The sequence below is a fragment of the Megalopta genalis genome, chromosome 2 (genome assembly GCF_051020955.1).
Source record: "Megalopta genalis isolate 19385.01 chromosome 2, iyMegGena1_principal, whole genome shotgun sequence".
NCBI classification, from domain to species: Eukaryota; Metazoa; Arthropoda; class Insecta; order Hymenoptera; family Halictidae; genus Megalopta; species Megalopta genalis.
In genome coordinates, this window is record NC_135014.1 from 26,871,519 (window position 1) to 26,892,393 (window position 20,875).

The 20,875-nt window shown below is 38.6% G+C and overlaps 1 protein-coding gene across 5 annotated transcripts in view; it reads left to right on the forward strand.

The window, feature by feature from the left end:
- The window catches only part of LOC117229981 (uncharacterized), a 61,698-nt gene extending 41,417 nt beyond the window's left edge, over positions 1-20,281 (forward strand). For 3 of the 5 annotated variants that reach the window (XM_033486968.2, XM_033486971.2, XM_033486970.2), the window contains exons 5-6: positions 4,305-4,439; positions 7,834-20,281. In XM_033486968.2, the coding sequence (XP_033342859.1) occupies positions 4,305-4,439; positions 7,834-8,032 (334 nt within the window). In that variant the 3' untranslated portion in view covers positions 8,033-20,281. Of the gene's footprint in view, positions 1-133; positions 438-4,304; positions 4,440-7,833 lie in introns of those variants that run through there. The other 2 variants (XM_033486969.2, XM_076518928.1) reach the window with 2 other exon arrangements.
- Positions 20,282-20,875: the final 594 nt, after the last annotated feature.

Below are 20,875 nucleotides of genomic sequence, written 5' to 3' on the forward strand. Positions count from 1 at the left end.
TATTTCTCTATTCGATTTTCATTGTACTCGATATTTCTCCATCTTCGAAGTTACTTTTCTATTTCGTGAAAAGAAGAGTAACGAAACTGCTAAATAAGATAAATAATATTCTCATGTAAAGTTTGTTTTCTAGCGTGTGTAAGAGAGCAAATTTTCTCTGGGTCAGAAGTGACACGACGTCCGGCTTGCACGAGATTGTATCAACGTCCGCCATACCGAGGGATAATATCAAATCGCCTTGTTGTTTTATTTTTATTTATACGCGATAACCGATAGAAAAGTACACGTAAATGAAATGAAATGAAATGAAATCGAATACAAATCAAATATACACGTAATTTTATTTTTGGAATTTCTTTTCAGTTTATTGTACGATTTGTTCGCTGTGCTCTTTCACATGTTTCTCTAGTCTCAATAAAGGTCTTTGTTTTTGTTTCTTTCTCGTATTATCTCATCACGGATCTGTTTTCGTTGTAAAACATTCCGAGTCCCAGCACAATTATATTAAGCGGCGTGCGCTGTATTGAGTATGAAATATTCCTCACGCGGGTGGCATTGAAAATTATATTTTGAAAATACGAATAAAGCGAAGCCGGCTATTAAAATGCTTTTTTATCTGCTCGCGTTTAACCAGAACACTCGGAGGTGCGGCATGTATTTTTAATAGAGGCTGCCGGTATAGACGACCCTAAAAATCATTATTGCTAAAAATACACGTCGCCTCTCATTTATAATGAATGCCGTGCTATATTCAGCAATGGGACAGACATAGCTTGATAAGAGAGACCATTCGATATCGCCTGCTTAAGTCTGCTAATCGTAGGTATACTCCGATAATTCGTTAGTCCCTGGCCGATTCTATTCTTGGTCTTACGTAAATCCTCATCATCGATCGTTGATTCCTCTGTTACATTTTCGATCGACCTTAAGCAAGATTTTTCAAGGTTCAAATAATTAATCCGAATCAATTATTCGTAGTTATTCGTAACACACGCTACGAGTTACAGGAAATTCTGCTCGATTGATCCTCGGCTTGGAAACGAAAATGGACAGTTTGGGAGAAGATGACCGGAATAATCGTGTCTTCAGTTCCCAAATCGTCCTATTTCGTGCCGAATCCGAGCGTGGAACAGGGAGAATTTACTGTATTCGGAAAATCGCGGTAGCGTGGCTTAACACCGAACTAATCGGAGCACCTTAAGCAAGATTTTTCAAGGTTCAAATAATTAATCCCAATTAATTATTCGTAGTTATTCGTAACACGCTACGAGTTACAGGAAATTCTGCTCGATTGATCCTCGGCTTGGAAACGAAAATGGACAGCTTGGGAGAAGATGACCGGAATAATCGTGTCTTCAGTTCCCAAATCGTCCTATTTCGTGCCGAATCCGAGCGTGGAACAGGGAGAATTTACTGTATTCGGAAAATCGCGGTAGCGCAGCTTAACGCCGAACTAATCGGAGCAAGCTCCGCGATACAATATGCGACGCAAACTAGGGTAGGGGAGTAATATTTATAGAATACGACATATAGGTGGACCCGAAACTCCGTAGTAGGGTTAAAAACGAAAGAAGCCCCGCGTGCTTAGCTGCTGCTGTCCTTGGCGACCGATGTAAACAATTCTTGTTTTCCACGAAAATCCGCAGCTCGGTCGGCGTTACGATACCACCCGCTCGCAAGTCTAAAAAAAGGATCTATTGGAAATATATTGGATTATTCTCTGTACAGCCTTAATCTTCTAGGACGGATTATCGTTTCCTGGTCCGCTTAGGGAAGCCTCGAAAGTCCACGATTTACAACGAACCAGGAACCGAAGGAAGCGCTATATTTGCAGCTCGTATCTTCGTAGAAAACACTCTTCTTTCTCTTTCGCGCGAAAACAATTCTTTCGCGGCGATGTCGTTTTATATCTCCGTTTCGCACGATTTTATGATTCGTTTATGTTTTTCGTATTTTGTTTGTTGAAACTTGCCCGACCGAAATTCACTTCGCGGGGATGAACAGAGTCGACGCTGCAAGACACCTGCGAATATCATGTTTTATCCGAACTTGTTGACGCATCCGAAGAAATCACGCGCGCGCGCGTGCTACAGGTTTGAAAGAAAATAACTGGAAGCAATTTGAGAAATTATGTTTTCACAACTTTCGTTTAACCTGCCGGCCGGCGAAAGCGCGTCCGGCTGCAATCCTGCGGCCGCGACGATTGAAAAACGACTCGTTCGCAATTAGACGTATTGTTTACAAGACGGCACCGACGGGATCGTCGGATCGACGAGAAACGCTTAGATCGCACAAGTTCGCCGGAACTGCCTGCACGCGGAAACTCCGGCAAATTCGGCGAGAGAAAATGCATTTAGCGACGAAGGGGGGGGGGGGGGGGGGAGCCGGTTTGTCGACTACAACTTCGACGTTCTGGCTTGCAACCTCATATTGAATAATTCATAAGTCGGCATCTCAAAATGTTCGATTTCGCTGCTATATAGGGCGTCTCGCCAGAATCTGGACAAAAAAGTATGTTGATCAGCGTAACACAGTATACATATATGTACTCGCGGCGTCGGCCGATAACGACTTCTCGTTTGAAAAGGCAACACGAAGCGAATCATTTAATAACCGATGCCTATTCCACGTACGAAAATAATGAAATCAATCGACGTTTATTATGTTTCGTTTTTCGAACAATGCAGCGACATTAATTGTCGCGTTCCACATCTATGAACGAAGGATACGAATTTACTTTCTGACGTGGTCGAATCAACTTCAGTGTTCTATAATATTTTATATAATAAGTAAAATTATATAATATGATATTAAATTTTATATAATAATTATTATATTAATAATTATATTATATTATATTACATCAACTTCAGTGTTCTACAATATTTTATATAACACAAGTAAAATTATATAATATAATATTAAATTTTATATAATAATTATTATATTATTAACTTATTATATTAATAATTATATTATATATAATAATAATAATATAGTAATAACATAAATGTTATTATATCAACTATATAATAATAATATATAGTTAATAAATGTAATTAACACTAGAACTACCGAGCCCTAATATAATAATAACATACTAATCTATATTTCTTTCATAGCAATGCCAAGATCGGATTTATTTAAACTTCGTACGATTTATATTATATTTAACCTACGATTTATAATATATTTATATTATGAGTAAAGAAAGTGTACCTAAAAATTTCTCCGAGAAATATTTCTATAATATCGGCAATTGTACAAGAAAATAACCAGTCGTTTCGACCGGTTTGGTAGTTCCATTGTTAATACAATTTCTCGTGTCGGAATAAGCCAGGATGCATTCGAATGTGTTCGAGCACCGTCAGAACACCCTGTATACCTACAACTATACACCTCGCCCAAGTATTTTCCCTTCCATCGAGACCAGACGGGAATCGCTATAGAAGCTCCTACCTGCTCTGGAAAGGGTATTGATCCGAGCCTTCCATGGTATCCTGGCCGACGCATATGCAGTCGTTTTTTATAATTTTCATTTGACAACTGACAAGGGACATTCGGCAACCCGAAAATACCGATGTTTTTGAAACCGTGCCGGTTCGTTATGGGGACCCTAACAGAAATTCTCAGCCATTTTTATTAGCGGTTGTTTCTTCAGGGTGAGAGAACACCTCTTACGTGCCTTCTTTTTTTGCGACAATGTATGCTAGAATCGTGGAATTTATTCAATCAATTGCAATATCTTAAAACGAGTGATGCGGAATCGTTCGTTTCGATCGCATCGGTAGATTTAGCGTTGACAATAGCGAGAAGTAAAAAATATCACGCTGAAATTCTTAAGGTCGCTTAATCTTTGCACAGTTTTTTTTACGCTTAACTTCTTGAGTTTGTAACAAATACATCAAATCCGCAGTTGGGAAGAGTAATTAAACTTGACCGATTTTGAAGCTCGAAGCTTTGAAATATTAGGCGATAATATTAATGTAATCAATATTAAAAGAAATATATATATATATAATATAATATAAAATATAATAATATATATTATTGAGGAATAATAATATTATAATATATAGAATATATTATAATATATATTTCTATATATTATAATATAGAATATATTAATATAGAATAATAGTATAATACAATATACGTAAAATATAATATAAAATATAATATATATAAATATATGTATATACAATATGTAACATTAAAAGAAAAATATCGTTAACTATGAAAATTTATTTTTTAATTATTGTATGCGTACATATATGCAAATTGACTTAAACGATCTGTTTCAGTAGCGGGATGGTGCAAAGCGTCGGTGCTAATTTATCCCCGGACCAAACATTCGGATCGATTCGCTCGCTATCGGTGACGAGAGAAGTCGCCAGTTTTCCTCTATCAAGAACGCCTACGCCGCCCCCGCAACACAGGTAGGTAATTTTTCTTTATTCGTTGCCTCCTACCGCCGCGTTGAACAAATATCGAATAAACAAGAGGAGGCGGAATAACTACGCGGAAAGCGTAGGAGCCGGGGAATAACTACGAGAGATTTAGATACGACGGAAGAAATGTCAGACGCGCGCGCGTTTCTTCGAATTTCTTTCAGGGGCCCGAAATAACCGTGCGTAATTTCGTTTGAAAACCTGTCGAGACTCTCGGACCGCGATGACTGTCGAGCGGAATGACGCTTTGCGATTCGGGAAAGAGAAGTCAGCGAAAGTAATTAATACGCGGCGCCACATTGTTCTCGCGTACGAAGACGGCAGTTTATCTCTGCAGTTTAAATAAAATCGCATGGAATATTGCAGATATATCCATTAATAGCCCATTGATATCGTATCGCGAATTTATGTAGAAGCAATGCGTCGACCCGAACACAGGATCGTTACTTGCCCACTGTGATTAACGCGGTGCTCATTTATGCAATAAACGTGCTCGATATGCGACTGCGTTCGTACAAACAACTTCGAATATTTCGCTTGCTTTTTGATTACAGAAGAGATCTCGTTAAAAGACGATGTCTGGTTTAAGCGCATACAATTATATTTACAATTTTTTGTAATTTTATCAGTAATTTTATAATTATATCTCCAAGTGTTTTAAATGTAAAATGATCGTTCTCCTGGAAACGATATTTTAAAAAAAGAACAGTTAATTGAGAAAGTGTTTAAAGGATTAGAATGAATCGTATAATGAATGTTGAGAACAACTTTCACGCATACGTTTTAACAGTTCAATATAAAAAGTAGAAATTCTTTACTCTCTACATTGAGCATATTTTAGTAAACGACAAATATATTTGCCACGCAATCGCTTTCACGTTTACTGAATTTTCTTGGTATTTTTTCCGCAAAATTTCTCTATTAGAGAGATCGAAAGACATCTTTTCTATTTTAATTTAATTTAACGCTATTTTAACTAAAGACAGCTTTCAAAATTTCGGTATAACATTATTTCTATGGAAGGGGCGAATGGACATTTTCAAACATTTTAATTTAACGTTATTTTTACTGAACTGGTCGAAACACAAATTAAAATCAACGTTGAAAATAATGCGAATACCTGAAAATTGTTTGGAAAAGGCGATGATGCATCTAATGAATTACGGCAACTGGACCTAATTGCGACACATAGAGGCGTGCGCTCGACGGACTCGTTGAACGCAGCGTGGCATCTTCGGGTCGATGACACATGAATCGCAACAGCAATTTAACTTTTCCAGTTTGGAAGTTTCCAAAGAGTGAAACTGTTTTTAGTCCTCGCAGGACAGTATCCGATGAGTCGATTGAGCGTGTGCAGTCTTTCAGATACACCCTGTATATACATGTATAGATAAACAACTCAAATACTGTTTAACATTTTCTCTGTAACATAGTTAAAATTTGCTCTCTGTAACATAGCGTCTCCTCCACTTAAAAATTTTGTTCTCATCTAATACAAAATTTTGTTCATCTCTGACATTTTATCTTTTGTCAGCCATGTTAATAATTTAGTGATACACCGATGGTACTTTCTAAAAACAGTCGATAACTGTGATATTTCATGTTATCTCCTTTTTGAATAATTAAAAATGCAGTTAAAAGTTACGTCGACGTTTATTATAAAAGGCCTAAATTTTTCACTTATTAAACCTTTGCACTCGAAGCTATTTCAATTATATTTTAAACATATTTTTTCTGATCTACGATGTTTCTGTTTTATATGATTTATTGCGATTTATGCATATGGAAGCTTATTAGCGAGCACAAAACTTGCAATTTTAACAGTCTTTTAGATTACAAACGAGTCCGATACTATTGCAGTTATCTTGAAAAATAGTATAGCAATTTCTAGTGGCGCCCCGGAGTTGCCACTCGAGCGCAAAGGGTTAATTATGCTTGAAAAAAATTTCCAGAAACGTAGCACACTTTTAGGCAGCCAATTTCCTTCCGTATATCCGCATTCGTTCTAGAAAAGCCAGGCATCTCTTTTTAGAAGTGACTTGTGTCGATTATTTGCATGAGCGTACACCTGGTTAATGAAATATGCAAGACACTCATTGAGAATTAAAATGATCTTGGCGTACTCGACATTTCTCAACGAACGCTTCGTGAATGACAACGACAGTGTCGGCATTTAACATGAACAATAGAGGCAAATTATAACAAAAAAGGGAGATTATAACTGTAATAGAATTGTTATTTATAGAATCGTGTTGCGAAACAAGCTAATCGTATTACTGGATCGTTTATGCAACGGATGTCCATTTAAATGTCCCTGCTATCTCTGATCGTACGTCAAATAATTAACTGCATTCGAATAAAATTAATTACAAGTTTTTGTTTACTCTACAAAAACTTTGCACAGTTCGAACAAATATGTTTCGTTGAATATGTTTCGCCAAATAGTACAAGGAAGAAGAAAATATACTCGTTTGTAACATATATGTATATATTCCTCTTAGAAGACCGGTTAAACGATTCCTTAAACATTTTCTTACATCACCGTAACTAAAAGATCTCTAATAATGTTGCATATTTATTTCGCGACGTATCGTTTCACGTTCGAAGGATTCGCAGAACCATGAATATTGATCAAAAGCGACGCGTACCACGGAATATCGATAGTTGCGGCTTGTTAATATTTTTTTCCGGAAGAGAAAATGCAATCTGCCTTCTGTGCATACTAAACGGACCGAGGCATAGTAAACGAAAAGCGGAGAATAGGTATTCGTTAGACGTGTAGCAGATTTTAATACACGTGGGACAAATCGTAATCGAACCGAAGTGTCAGTTTCATTTTAATTCATCGAATTGTCAAATGTTTTATACGGGGTGTCTCGAAAGGCGCTCGAAATCGGGAAGCGACGGGTTCCTGGTATTATTTGAAGCAACTTTTTCCTCGGCGCGAACGCAATGCGCGGCTTCGTTTACAAGATATTAGCGAAAAACGGCGACCAATGGCGAGCACGGCCAGCGCGAGGCGGAGTTCCGCTCCCAGTTCCGGTGACCGATGAGAGGCGAGCTCGGTCGACGCGGGGCGGAACTGGGAGCGGAACTCCGCCTCGCGCCGACCGATCTCGCCTCTCGTTGGTCACCGTTTTTCGCTGATAACTCGCGAACGAAGCCACGGATCGCATTTTCGCCAAGGAAAAAGTTGCTTCAAATAACATTTCGGACATCCTGCATTGAAAATCCGTAGAGTTGGCGACGCTTCTTTCCGCATTATCACAATCCGACGAGATATCACCTCACCTACTCTTAGGACACTTAGAATACCCGATATTTGTAAGAGATGCGTGCGCTGCAGGCGGTCGAAACCTCAACCGAACATTTTGAATTTCAGAGCCTCCGCGTTAGCGAACGCAGATGACCTAGCAAACGTAGGCAGCCCGCTGCGAGAAGCGTCCCCTAGACCGGAAGTGCGTGTGGTCGCTCCATCGCATCGACCTCCGTCAGCCCTTGCTGCAACCAGCGTGATTACCAACGGATCAGCGAATCGCAAGTCGGTTAGCATACTGCTTCCCGAGCACTCGAGTGGATGACCCCAACAGCAACACGGATTTGTGCATCGCTGCGACAAAGAACCCCCATCAATTTAGGATCGACGAGAAACGAGAGAGACGGCGGGGATCGTGGATAGAGGCGAGAAGATAGATAGATATCTGTTGCTCGACGAAAACAACGGGTTCGAACAATTTGTTGTCGGGCGATCGGTTCATCGGGTTTTTTTTTCTTCTTCGGGGATACAGTCATGGCATGCTTGCCAAGAAAAACTAGCTCATAAGGAACCCAACGCAGTCTGGTTCGAGGTTCAGTGAACGGCGACGACCACATGCGACATCGCGGCATTGTAACCAGACCAAAGGGTTAGGTGATATCACAGCCAGTGACTGCAAGATCAGAGTTAAACGGGGGTATATAGAGAGAGGTCAACGGTCTGTTAACCGATTATTGACAGAGATTCAATTATCGACTCTGCTTCGCGAACACCCAAATTAGTGTATAATCCACGACGAGGACAATTTGTCAAGTAATTGCCTTACAATTAGAGACCCCCCCTCGACTAGTCCGTGTCATCTCATTGAAAGAAAAAAAATGTTTCCTTCGTTTCGATACGATCGTTTTTCTCCGGATCATTTTCAATCATCGAGCGAAGATATTGGAGGAAGGGACGGTACGCCGCGACGTTCGCATCGGAGAACTCGGCGAAGACATCCGCGAGGAAGAGATAACTCTTTCGACGAGAAGAACGCGTTTTCAGGATGGATGGATGGATACCGTCGGTTTTCATGTCGAATTATTCGCAGCTGTCGCCCCCGTGTCGAACAATAGTCTCGAATTCATTCATTACGAGGGTTTGTAATTTTGTACAGACAGATCGGATAGAAACAGCGTCTGTGAAAAACCAGCGCGAACGCGCGCTCACGTACAGAGCTGGGCAGAATTCGACTCGGACGGCAGGTAAGAGACGCGGATCAAATTTTAATAATAAACGAATACAATTTTACTCGATATTATCGGCTATAAATTATCGGATCGAATAGAAATTTATCCGGATAACGATTTATCCGCATAAGTTTTTACTCGAATAATAGTTCATCTGGATAAGATGTTGGAATAAGAATGTATTCGTGTAGCAATTAATTTGGGAAGATAATCAATTCGAATGAAAATTATAGAATATAGTTTTCTCTCTTCCCAATAGTTTATTGATTAATTTCTCTCTCCGTGTCAATTTTTACGATTAACTCTTTCTTCTTTCAATGCTGCATCGGATTGTTTGTTACTTTTGGGTAGATTGTTAATAATGTTTCGCCAGGTGCAAAGGACGTCATCGTACACATTCCAGGATTCATATTTACAGCACGTGTAACCTTAAAAAATGACGTGGAAAACGGTCAACAATTGCTCGCATCGCTATTCGAATAATTTTACAATCTCTGTTGGAATAATTTATTCGAATGAAAAACGGAAGAATCGTTCGAATAAATACACGATTGCTCGATAAATATTTATTCGAGTCGGAACAATATGCCCAGCTCTGCTTACAAAAGACATTTTCTTAAACGCTAACATTCTAAACACGGATGTCCTCTCATGGCCGCTTCGTTTTATACCGTTTGTGATATTTACTTTTTCCTCGCTTATGTTCGATTGATGGTAGCCGAATGAATCACTTAACGATATCGTCGTGTCTGACATTTAATATTTCACCTTTAAGATTTCAAGTTCCGATTGAGGTTGAAATTTTAAATGAAATTTATCGATTACGCCGGATACAGGGAGGTCGTCCAAATGTCAAGCGTGAAGTTACAGGAACCGTCGTCGTGCGACAAAGGCTGTGAACAGACCCGAGAAAGTGCCGAGAATCTCGAAAGAATTATGATTTCACCTTAGAGCCGGCCGGAGGGTGTTGATCGAGCGGGGCTTCGAATCGCAGCGACGTGGGACACATTTTCGAAAAATCTTGCCTCACTTCGTAGAATACAAAGGAATACAAAAATGTTAAAAAGGACAAATGAGACAAATTACAAAGCTATTAAAGTTTGACTGAACTCTAAATTACCTTGAGAATAAATTCGGTTAATAAACGATCGTACTTTGTGCAAGGAGAATGCGACTTCCGCCGCCGTGATTCTAACAAACTCGATCGCGTGTTGATTTTTTAATCGTAGACGATCTCGCACGAAACGACAAACGCAGAATTCGAATTTTCACTTCCAACCGGAGACAATAAAACCAACAGCTGTACTGGTGGCTGATATTTCGTCGATACACATACATACTCCTGCTCCCGAGGTACACGTCTTTCGAATATGTTCAGCGATGGAGCCTAAAATCGGAGTCGCCATGAGAGGCTGTTTCTGCATTATGTGTGATTGATGTATATATGTAATAAGTAATGTATATAATTGATGAGAACTTCACGATCACTTATCTTAGGTTGATAGGAAAATAAATTAATTCGAAGCATGATTACCGTGACGAAGTATCCTCTGTTTCTTCGGTTATATTTACTACCGAAACGATCATTAACGATGATATTATTAAAAAAATGCTTAAGATTATACGTTGCGACTCTATGCGTGTTATGTTTTCTGAATCTAAACTTCTCTCTCTTTCTCTCTCTCTCTCTCTCTCTCTCTCTTTCTCTCTCTTCACGGTAAACAGTGAATTCAGATTGTTCGATACCATTGGCAGATGCACGGTACGCGCGACGAATTTTAATCCTCATTGCGAAGAATAATTTCTGTTTACCGGACGGCGAAGCTGAAATTGTCGTCGCGCCGACGAGAGATAATCGTTTGCGAGATTTCCGAACTGATTTCCGAGTGTCCTGTTTTAAGAAGTCAGTCACGCTTTGCCGTCATCCTGGCCGATATTAATAGTTGGCCCAGATTTGTACGAAGTTGGCCTCGCGAAGGTTCGTCGACGCTTAAAACCGCGAGTCTTGAGAACAAGACTGTGAATATTGACGGTTCGATTTGAATGGAGAACTGCGACCGATAGCGAAACACTCGCGACAGAAACATGCATCCGCGTCTCGTGAATTCACCGTTAGATCACGGATGGTGGAACATACAATTTTATAGAAGCTCGATAATAAAGCTTTCCTTTAGGGTTGACTTATTATAATGGAATTATCGGTGTAAGATAACAGAAATATTTGTTTAATTTCGAATTGTGCAAATTCGATGAAGACTATTCACAATGATCAAGATTAGATGGGTAAATGATTATCACGTGCCCAAATAATTGCGAACGAATAAAAATTTCGCTCGCGTTGCTAATTAATTGAAACGCTTATTCACGTCGATGCTTGTTAAATTGTTAAAATAAAGAATGTATCTTATCGAGGACTCTTAGCGTCCCGTAAATGTTTAAAAGAACAAAATAGAGATCGTAATTATTGCAAAACAATTAATAACAATCTGTCGAACAAGTACTCTAAGGAAAGCAACACAGATCTGTCAGATGCAATCACACTTGTAAAATGGCTGGGTGACCAGTGACCGGGTGAAAATTCGTTTATTTCACACATCTAAATAAGTAGTTTGTGCTGTACATAGCTGATGCATATTAACGAGAGAGTAATCATAGTTCATCTAGGTTTGTAACTTAGGGTTGTAACTCTCAGTTTCTCTTAGTCTAATTTGCGATCACTTAACTGTTGTAAATTACGAATACGTGCAACGAACTATTCAATTAAATTACTCCTGTTCCATGAAATGTTTCGCCTATCGATAACTATTATACATATGAAGGAGCTAATTTCATCGAGGAGAAGGTTTTAGGATAGCGAGAAGGTTTTGTAATCGCGTATCCGGCGAGTCGCCCAGCGGCTCGCGATATAATTTCACGTTGTAAATAACATTTTCTGTTAACTATAAGTTCGGTATAAAAGGATTGTAACATACTGTATATTATTTTATACGATTTAGACAATACCCGAGTTAAGGACGAATCGCGGAATACATACTCGCGCGAGTATTCACCGCGTTACGCGAAAATGGCAATACTTCAGAATATCCCGTTTTAAAAATATCCGATGCTTGCATATAAGACGCGGCGTGTTAAAGTTCACTTGAAATTAGCGCGAATGCATTTTTCATTCGATCCGATATTTATGTACTACGGACGGTAATGGGGTTCCTTGCAAAGTAAATATACAATATTTCATAAAGCGTTGTTGATTTCGGTAATTTTCACACGTTCACTGGTTCAGCCGGCTAAATACGTATTCCGCCGACGATGAACGCCGAATGACGGCGAGCACAGAGTGCAATTTCATCCACGAGCTACTCCACGACTCGGATTTCATTTGCCGATGCGCGGAATAGCGTATAAAGGCGGCAGATTTTCTGCGAAAATTAAATTTATTCGAGCGATGCAACATAACACAATAATTAGAAGCTTGGACGACGAATTAGGCTCGTCATTCGTAACTTGAGCAAAACAAGTGCACGGGTCTCGGTCGTCGAATGTGCCGAAGGGGTTAAATACATCAACGAATCCGGCGTGGAACCGAAGCAGAACTTTCTCCATTCAATTCGAGCGGTCATCGAAAGATGTCACCGAATTTATCATACCGTTAAAGCGACGTTCATCGATACCCACGAATACATTCAATGTTCCACAACAGAATCTTAGACACGACAATCAATGTACTCTCCGAAGAATCATTCAAGAACGAGCCGCGAACAGAACGCTGGATTCTACGGTGAAAGACAACTCTTTCCATCGGACGCGGAGGAAACCGCCGTAAAAAATAAAGGCGACGAGGGTCACTGAAGGGGGAAAATACGGGATAAGAAACTATATGCCTGTGCATTCACGGAAACATCGACTGCTACACGATTTATGTATACGTTTATAAATCTCATTCCATTGTTATTGCTCCGTACCGTCGATTTTACAGGGCGAGATCGTAATTTTCTTAGAGTAGTCGAACCGTGTTACGACCCGCCGGGGAAAGAATTTCATCCATTGAAATTGGTACAATAATATTTTAACGTTTAAGGGTGTAGTTCAATTACGAGGAATTCGCGCGAATAAATCATTCTTAGGGAGTTTAGTGGAACGGGGGGCGAGCGACAGAGTCGGACGAGACCATTCGGCAGCCCATTACCAAACCGTTGCTTCTGTACAGAGTGTTTGAATACTTGGAAAGCAATCTCGCGCGATGAACGGGCAAAAATTGTAATAGTAATTAACGAATCGATTGGTAGAACGTTGATCCGCCGAGCGACCGTGTCGAAGCTTGCAGAAAACGATTCATATAGAAAATCGGTGTCTATTTAGTACAGTTTATTTAATACGGTAATTCTCTCCAATTGTCGCTCAATATGTAGACAGAAATGGACAATTTGGGAAGAGGAGACAAGATTAGTCGAGCCTCGGCGACTATAAAAGCGAGGCTCGAATAGTCTCCTCTTTCAAAATTATGAATGACAATTGCAGAGAATTTACTGTATTAAATACACAGTGACGATTGTAGAGAATTTACTGTATTAAATACACAGTGACAATTGTAGAGAATTTACTGTATTAAATAGACAGTGACAACTGTAGAGAATTTACTGTATTAAATAGACAGTGACAACTGTAGAGAATTTACTGTATTAAATACACAGTGACAATTGTGTGTGTAAAGAATTTACTGTATTAAATACACAGCGACAATTGGAGAGAATTTACTGTATCAAATACACAGTGACAATTGGAAAAAATTTAACATTGCAAGGTTCGACCGAATAATTGAACAAACACTCTGTATAATTCGTGCATAAAACATCTACCACACAACACACACACACACATACAAAATTCAGAATAGAAGGAAGCATTTTTCAAGAAAACGAAGGATCCCTTTCTGTTTTGATTCGTCATTCTAGATAATTTAACGAATTCCATTCTCTGATAAGACCTAGCTACGATCTTTGCCCACGATGACAACCCACATTGAGATGGGATCAGTAAAGAAAATAAGACTCTCAGGATTCATTGTAAATCGGTGTTCCAAGAAATAGTGCTCGATCGATCGATCTATATATATATATATGAAGATGAAACTCCAAAATTATCCACGCCGATTAACGTGGGCGTTAATAACACATAGCCTTTAAGATATTTAGACGTAAGGTAACACGTATAATGCTCAGAAATTCATTGCCTGCTCGGTGACCACGTGTAACGTTTAAATGATCGTGTTTTTCTATTTCGTCGGACCGTTTTCATTCTGTTTCGGTTGTTGATGGTGTGTCGTTGATCAAACAAGTATAGTGACTTTCGAAAAGTTTGAAATTATACCTTCGAAATATATCTTCTGTCGACACGCAGAGACAGAACGGCGAGCACGCTGTTCCTTGTAGTAACGCGAACGTGTCCCTCTGTAACCGATGATTCGTAACGGCTATTATTTATGTACATCGTACAATAATGAACGGAACTACCTATACACGGTAAATGTTCCGGAGACAGTTACAGCATTGCTGAACGAGCATAATAAAGCTTTAACGACGGCGTTTATCTGTCTCGAGTAAGTTATTTCTTGTCAAAATCAATCGATGTCTTTATGGACGATGTAAACCGCTCTTTGCCATAATTGATCGCGACGCATAGTGTGCAAATCGTTTCCACGACGTTGTTCAAGAGCTACCGAAACATGCTTGACAGTGTTATAGTTAGCGACGCCGTTATTAGAGTCCAAATAATAAGAAAAATTCGGTTACACGCTGAAAAGAAATATAATAGATTCGGATCGGCTTAGATTACGGATATTTATAATGGACAATTGTTTTCCACCACGAAAACTGTGAAACACTTGATACTCAATTTGCTCAAGTCTCTTCTTCGTTACACACATACACACACACACATACAGCTTCAAGAAGTCACTATGTTTGTTTCACTAGGCACAGACATAAGCAAAATTCTCTACCGGACAAACGCAATGTGTTACGTATAACTTGTCCGAAAATATGCACGCGATTGTTACAGTTATTTGTTGTACCTAATGTTTCTTGATTGTTTAAAATCGAACTATCCGTTTGTTCCGCGAATTACAAGTTTATTGTGTAACGCGTGTTTATTTCTTTCTTCGTTTTTTTTTTTTGGCATTTCCGGAATTATTCGTTCAAACACAAGCGTTTGCGTTTTTACTATGTACATGTATATGTATGCTATCTAATTGGAAAACCAAGATTTCATTATGATACGAAACATCGTACACGCGGCGAACAGGCACACGGAATATAAAAACTAAGACTCTAGTCCTGTATATACGTAGCTAGGCGAAACGTTGAACGACAAAAACGATCATCGGAACTGTTATTGCGATATAGTCTCGTACTACCGACGTAAAATGTTTGTGGTTCGCGAGAAACTGATTTTGTGATTGTGATTATTTCGTGATGTCGGACCACGTTCAGCCCTCGGTAATCGCTGTCAGCTGTATTAGAATTGTTAAGTTAATTATCGTATTCGACTGAAAAAGGATTCTGGTCAACCGTTCATTTCTCGGAATTTTATCGAACATAATACACATAATTGAAACGCCTAAAAATGAAATTTTTAGTCGGTATTCTAATTTCACATTCAATCGTAGTTGCGATTGACTTAAATGTTAGCTACGCCTTGAATGAGAACATTAATTCATTATTTCGTAATATTTAAACCACATTATTATTATTATTTTATTATTATTACTATTACTACTATTATTATTTTATTATTATGACTATTACTATTACTATTATTACTATTATTATTATTATTATTATTATTATTATTATTATTATAATATTATTATTACTATTATTATTATTATTATTATATTATTATTACTATTATTATTATTATTACATTATTATTACTATTACTATTATTATTTTTACTATTTTTATTATTATATATATTGGTCTACTGCAGGCCAATCTTTTATCATTCATCATGTGAGATATTAAAATTTGATTGAAATATATATCGCAAAATATTGCATTTTATACCATTAAAGCAATTCAACGTGTAACATAATTTTATGTTAATTTAACAATTAAGGCAAGATATTACGACTATTCGAAGAAGCTTTTGAAGCTGTTAGAAGGTGTTATTTACGTTAGTTTTTAATGTCTCTTCACAGTCGCCTTATTTATACAATTGTGTTGCGTTTTGTGCACCTCGATTTATTAGAATTGTTATGCACACGCGCGGGCCCAGTTAGTTAGCGGTTAACGAGAATCGATTTTTTTACCGAGTTGACACAATAATAAATGGTCAGCTTTTATTTAATTCGCATCAGGGCCAGACGCTTGGCGATACTTCGATTATGGTTGATGTCGACAGAGAGGAAATCGTGTCGTTAAAACGTGTACAGGTGATTACAAAATCGAGCATACACGCGTATCGCAATGCATTTATTTAAATTGTGCTAAATATTATAATATAATAGTTATATATATATATATATTATTATAATATAATATTATATATACATATTATATATAATGTTATATATATATTATTATAATATATTATATATAATTATTATATGCAAAATTATGTATAATATAATATAATAATTATTTTATACCGTTCATAAGTCCCAACGAGTTTGGAGCGCTTCTCGCAGTGATTTTACAATCTCAGAAACCGAACTTTTATTTATCGCTTCAACGTTGTTTCTCGTCATGAGCTATGCGTTCCATGAAACAGCAAGCTCGATTTTGTGACTAAATGCAACACGTACGATACGATATGCATACATAGAGTTTTCTCGAAACCACACGTCAGCAGCTTAACTAATGGCATCGTGGCGGCACGTATTTACGGAGTTACGCATCTCGGCAGAGTTTGCTTCTGAAACATCGCTTCAAATGTCGTTCTAGACTCTGTACACCAATTTATAATCTTATACATAGGACACTAAGCTGGGAAGCAGCACTTATATACTATATCCGATCGTCGTCGACATTTCGCGTATAACACCCAAATCACATTTTACAGGAGATCGATATCCGTCTTCGAATACTTCGCGTAGATTATTTCAGATCTAGAATTAGCTGGCTCTAAAGTAGTCGTATCATCGCTGAATCCACGGCGTAGAAAAGTTAGTTTCCCTTTTTTTTCACATAAATAAAACATGCACAGTCGCCTCGTTCTCGCATATTCGCTGCGCGCGTTATTCTCTTCAGTCTCCATCGAATCGTTTCGCAAGAGCCTCTATCGTGTCTGTGATATCATTTCTAACCGGTTCAGCAATAATTCTAGCCTCTACAGCCAAGACAATAGCGTATTTCCGATATAGTAACCGAGTTTTCGAAGTTATATCATCTCTCTGCAATGGAACTGTAATTTCGACTCTTAATTACTTGATCGCCAGGCGATTTCCGTTAATTGTGCTTGTCGTACGAAATGTTCGATCAAATTCTCCCAGATCGTGCGAGCGTTGAAAGCTTTGCGAATCGCGTTAGGCTAGTCTTGTAACCGCATTTTGTTCTATAAAGAAAGGCTGCAGCAAATTCTCCCCAATTGTCCCTCGGCTCGTATACAAAACCGGACAATTTGGGAGGAGGGGACACGATTGTTCGAGCCTTATAGTTGTCGACTGTACTTGATTTTTACAGCTGCTGACACTCGGTAACTATGAAAAACGAATAATCGCGTCTCCTCTTCGCAAGTTCTCCATTTTCGCGTACAATCCGAGCGTTAATTAAGGGAGACAACGTGTGAACAGCGTGCGAAAGGGAGCGTCTCGATAAAAAAGAAACATTGCTGTCCCGTTGCTTCTCTTCTTGCTCGTCTTCCAGGAACGTGTTTAGCCGCCTAACTACCGTGTCCTCGGTGCCGCCATTGCGATTGCCACCCCTATCGCTGCTCGTGACTCTGCAGCATTTCGAATCGCATAAGACTATCTTCTCTTACTGTCCGCCGTGATTTATTCTATATCGCGTATAGTTGATCGCCGCTAAGTGTTTATATTTTACAATTTCCAATGATAGAACGAGACGACGGAATTTCGTTACGGTTTAATTGTACGTCGCGGACTTCGTTACCGTCGCTTTGCCACAGAATTAACGAAACATTCGTGCTCGCTGCGAGGCGCTTGTCAACCAGGGACATTAATTTTGCGTTGAAAGCGAGCCGGCATTTTGCGCTCTGCGTGCAATATAAAAAAAGGAAAGCTTGTGCCTATCGATCCTAGCTTTCGATCGTAGCTTTTCACCGCGCGCAATAAAAACGGACACTCGATGTATCGCTTGAAATCCGCACCAATCGTAATCGCCAGCCACAAACGTGTTACGAACGAACAAATCCCGATTTCTGATATATCCGACAATATATTTACATTAATTGTAACGGTCTAGTACGCATACTTGTATGTAAATTCATTCGACGGCGACGAAGTGCTCTCGCGCCTCGTTGGATCGTGCGAGAAGGGAAAACGAAACCCTGTGAAACGCGGGGGGAGGGAGCTGTGGAAACGGAAGTGGCTCTAACGTTGAACAATCATTCAAGTCACCGACCATGCACGCATTCTTTTGATTATTAAAATACCAACGATAAGGAATGGGAGAGTTTGATAACGGAGATGGTCGAAATTTTTGTCAAATAATAACGAAACGCGGACAGTGGAACGTGTGTGTGTGTGTGTGTGTGTGTGTGTGTGTGTGTGTGTGTGTCGTTGATCGAGTAAATCATGCGAATACCTGTTTGCGAAGTAAGATATTGTTATTAGTAATAATATGATAATAATATAATAATATAATGTATATTAATGATATTATTAATATAATGATACGGTATATTATAATATATTAATACATTAATATTATATATGATTAATTAATATTGTTATTAATAATATTATTGTCATTTTGAACGGATACAAAATTACCTGGTTCTTGGAACAGGGGTCTTAAGAAATATTATTTATCCACATCGACCAACTGACCAGCTAGTTGCATTCGATAAACCGTCGTGCTTCTTGGCTTCCTACGCCAATGGTCGCCCCGTGAAAAATATTAACGCGATACGACACGTAATCGCACGATTTTTAATTATCGTTCTCCATCGATCACAATAATTTCTATCCCCATAATCGATCGTGGACGAAAAATTTTGCCCATCTCTGGCTGATAGCGTTGTTCAGCGATTACACACACACGCGCGCGTGTGTGTGTGTGCGTAAACGTGTGCCAAAAGACGTGTCGAATGTATCTTTAGCGATATGGAAAGCTCACGAGACGTTTACGGTTTAGGGTACGCGTTCGCGTACGAGGGGGACGAGGACTCGAAAAAAAAACGAGGAGATCGTAGAGTTAACGGTGCGAACGTGATTCGTTTGTAACGACGGTGTTACGTTATATTGTTAATCGTTCGGAATGAAATGAAAACGTGTAATAATAACATAACGAATAACCGACACGATGTAAGACAAGTTTTGATCCGGGTTGATCTTTTCCCATCGTGGAAGGAATGTCGACTGAATTTTTATTAAATTCGAAACGCATACGTACGTACATATGTATATGTATATGCTCGGAGCGAGTTTACCGCCCCGAAAGAGATCGACCCTTAAAAAAACTTTTCGTCGTAGTAACCAGCAATACATACACTTTGCAATTCACGTTTCTGATTTCTTGGAGTTCGTTAGTTTACGCAATTACGAAAACAAAATGTACGTTCGTTATCATCGGTATGTATACGTGAACAATTTCGATTCTCTACGGAAAGATGCAAGAACAACGGGTACTTAAATAAATCATTTTTCGAATCTAGGTGTAGATAGATTAATTGACATCCTCGAATGGATCAACGATTAATTAATTAATTAATAACTTGAAATTGCTCATAATTATTCGCTGAGAGACAAGGTACGACTTGTTGCACGCATACAATTTAATTAGCAAGAACCATAAAAAAACTTGTGCCAGTATGCTTTTCGTCGTTCACAGCCCCGACCCGACGGACGGGAACACGTCTTCTTATTAATATTGTTTAAGAATTATTTTCCTCGTTGAAAAATGCGTTGCATCGAGTGCTAAACGAATAATGCTGTTAATTCAAACGTAGTCGCTAACGGAACGATCCACTTTATCGTCATGCGAGCCCATTTGAAAAATGTCCTTTGTATCATTTGCACAACAGACCGAACAAATACTACATTATACATAAATTGGATGTGCGAGCCCACGATTGATAAGTGGCCTAAGTCCAACATTTTTAGGAACATTGCAGATTGATTAGTGCATAATTAATGTTAATCAATAAACGATACAATTAATAGAAAAGCTGTCCGTTTGTGCATTTATTTTTACTGCTTACCGATGAAATTATTTGAATTTTCATAATCGTCTTTCTTATCCATCGAAACGAGCATGCTATCCTGATCGTTTGAGAAAAAAAAACTTAAAAGCGCGGTGTCGAAGTGTTATAACAATAGCATGGAATTAGTTAGATAACTTCTGTAGACTCTGTTGGAACGAATTCTTTCTTGCAATACATAATGCGGTGCTCGTTACTGCAACTGTGAAATCTAAAAATAGCTGCGAGTTTGTTTACGAGTTTCTTTATCTCTATCGTCTGAGAAAACCATAAACAACGTTATGCTTTGCATAACACCGGATCCTCCAATAAGAAGCCTCACGGGGGTGTACGAATAAAGAATAAAGTAGAAATCAATGTTGACGTTACATGGCAAAAATCCATTTATAAAGGTATATAAATTATGTTTTATTTTGTTGTTTGTCAGTACAGCTAGTTTGCAAGTTGTAATTATTTTTGTCCCATTTTTAGAAGGAATCGATCACCGTACGCCAATGACTTATCCACCAATCAAGCGTGCACGATGGAGAGAGCTTAATCTTTTTATTAAAAATGCAAGG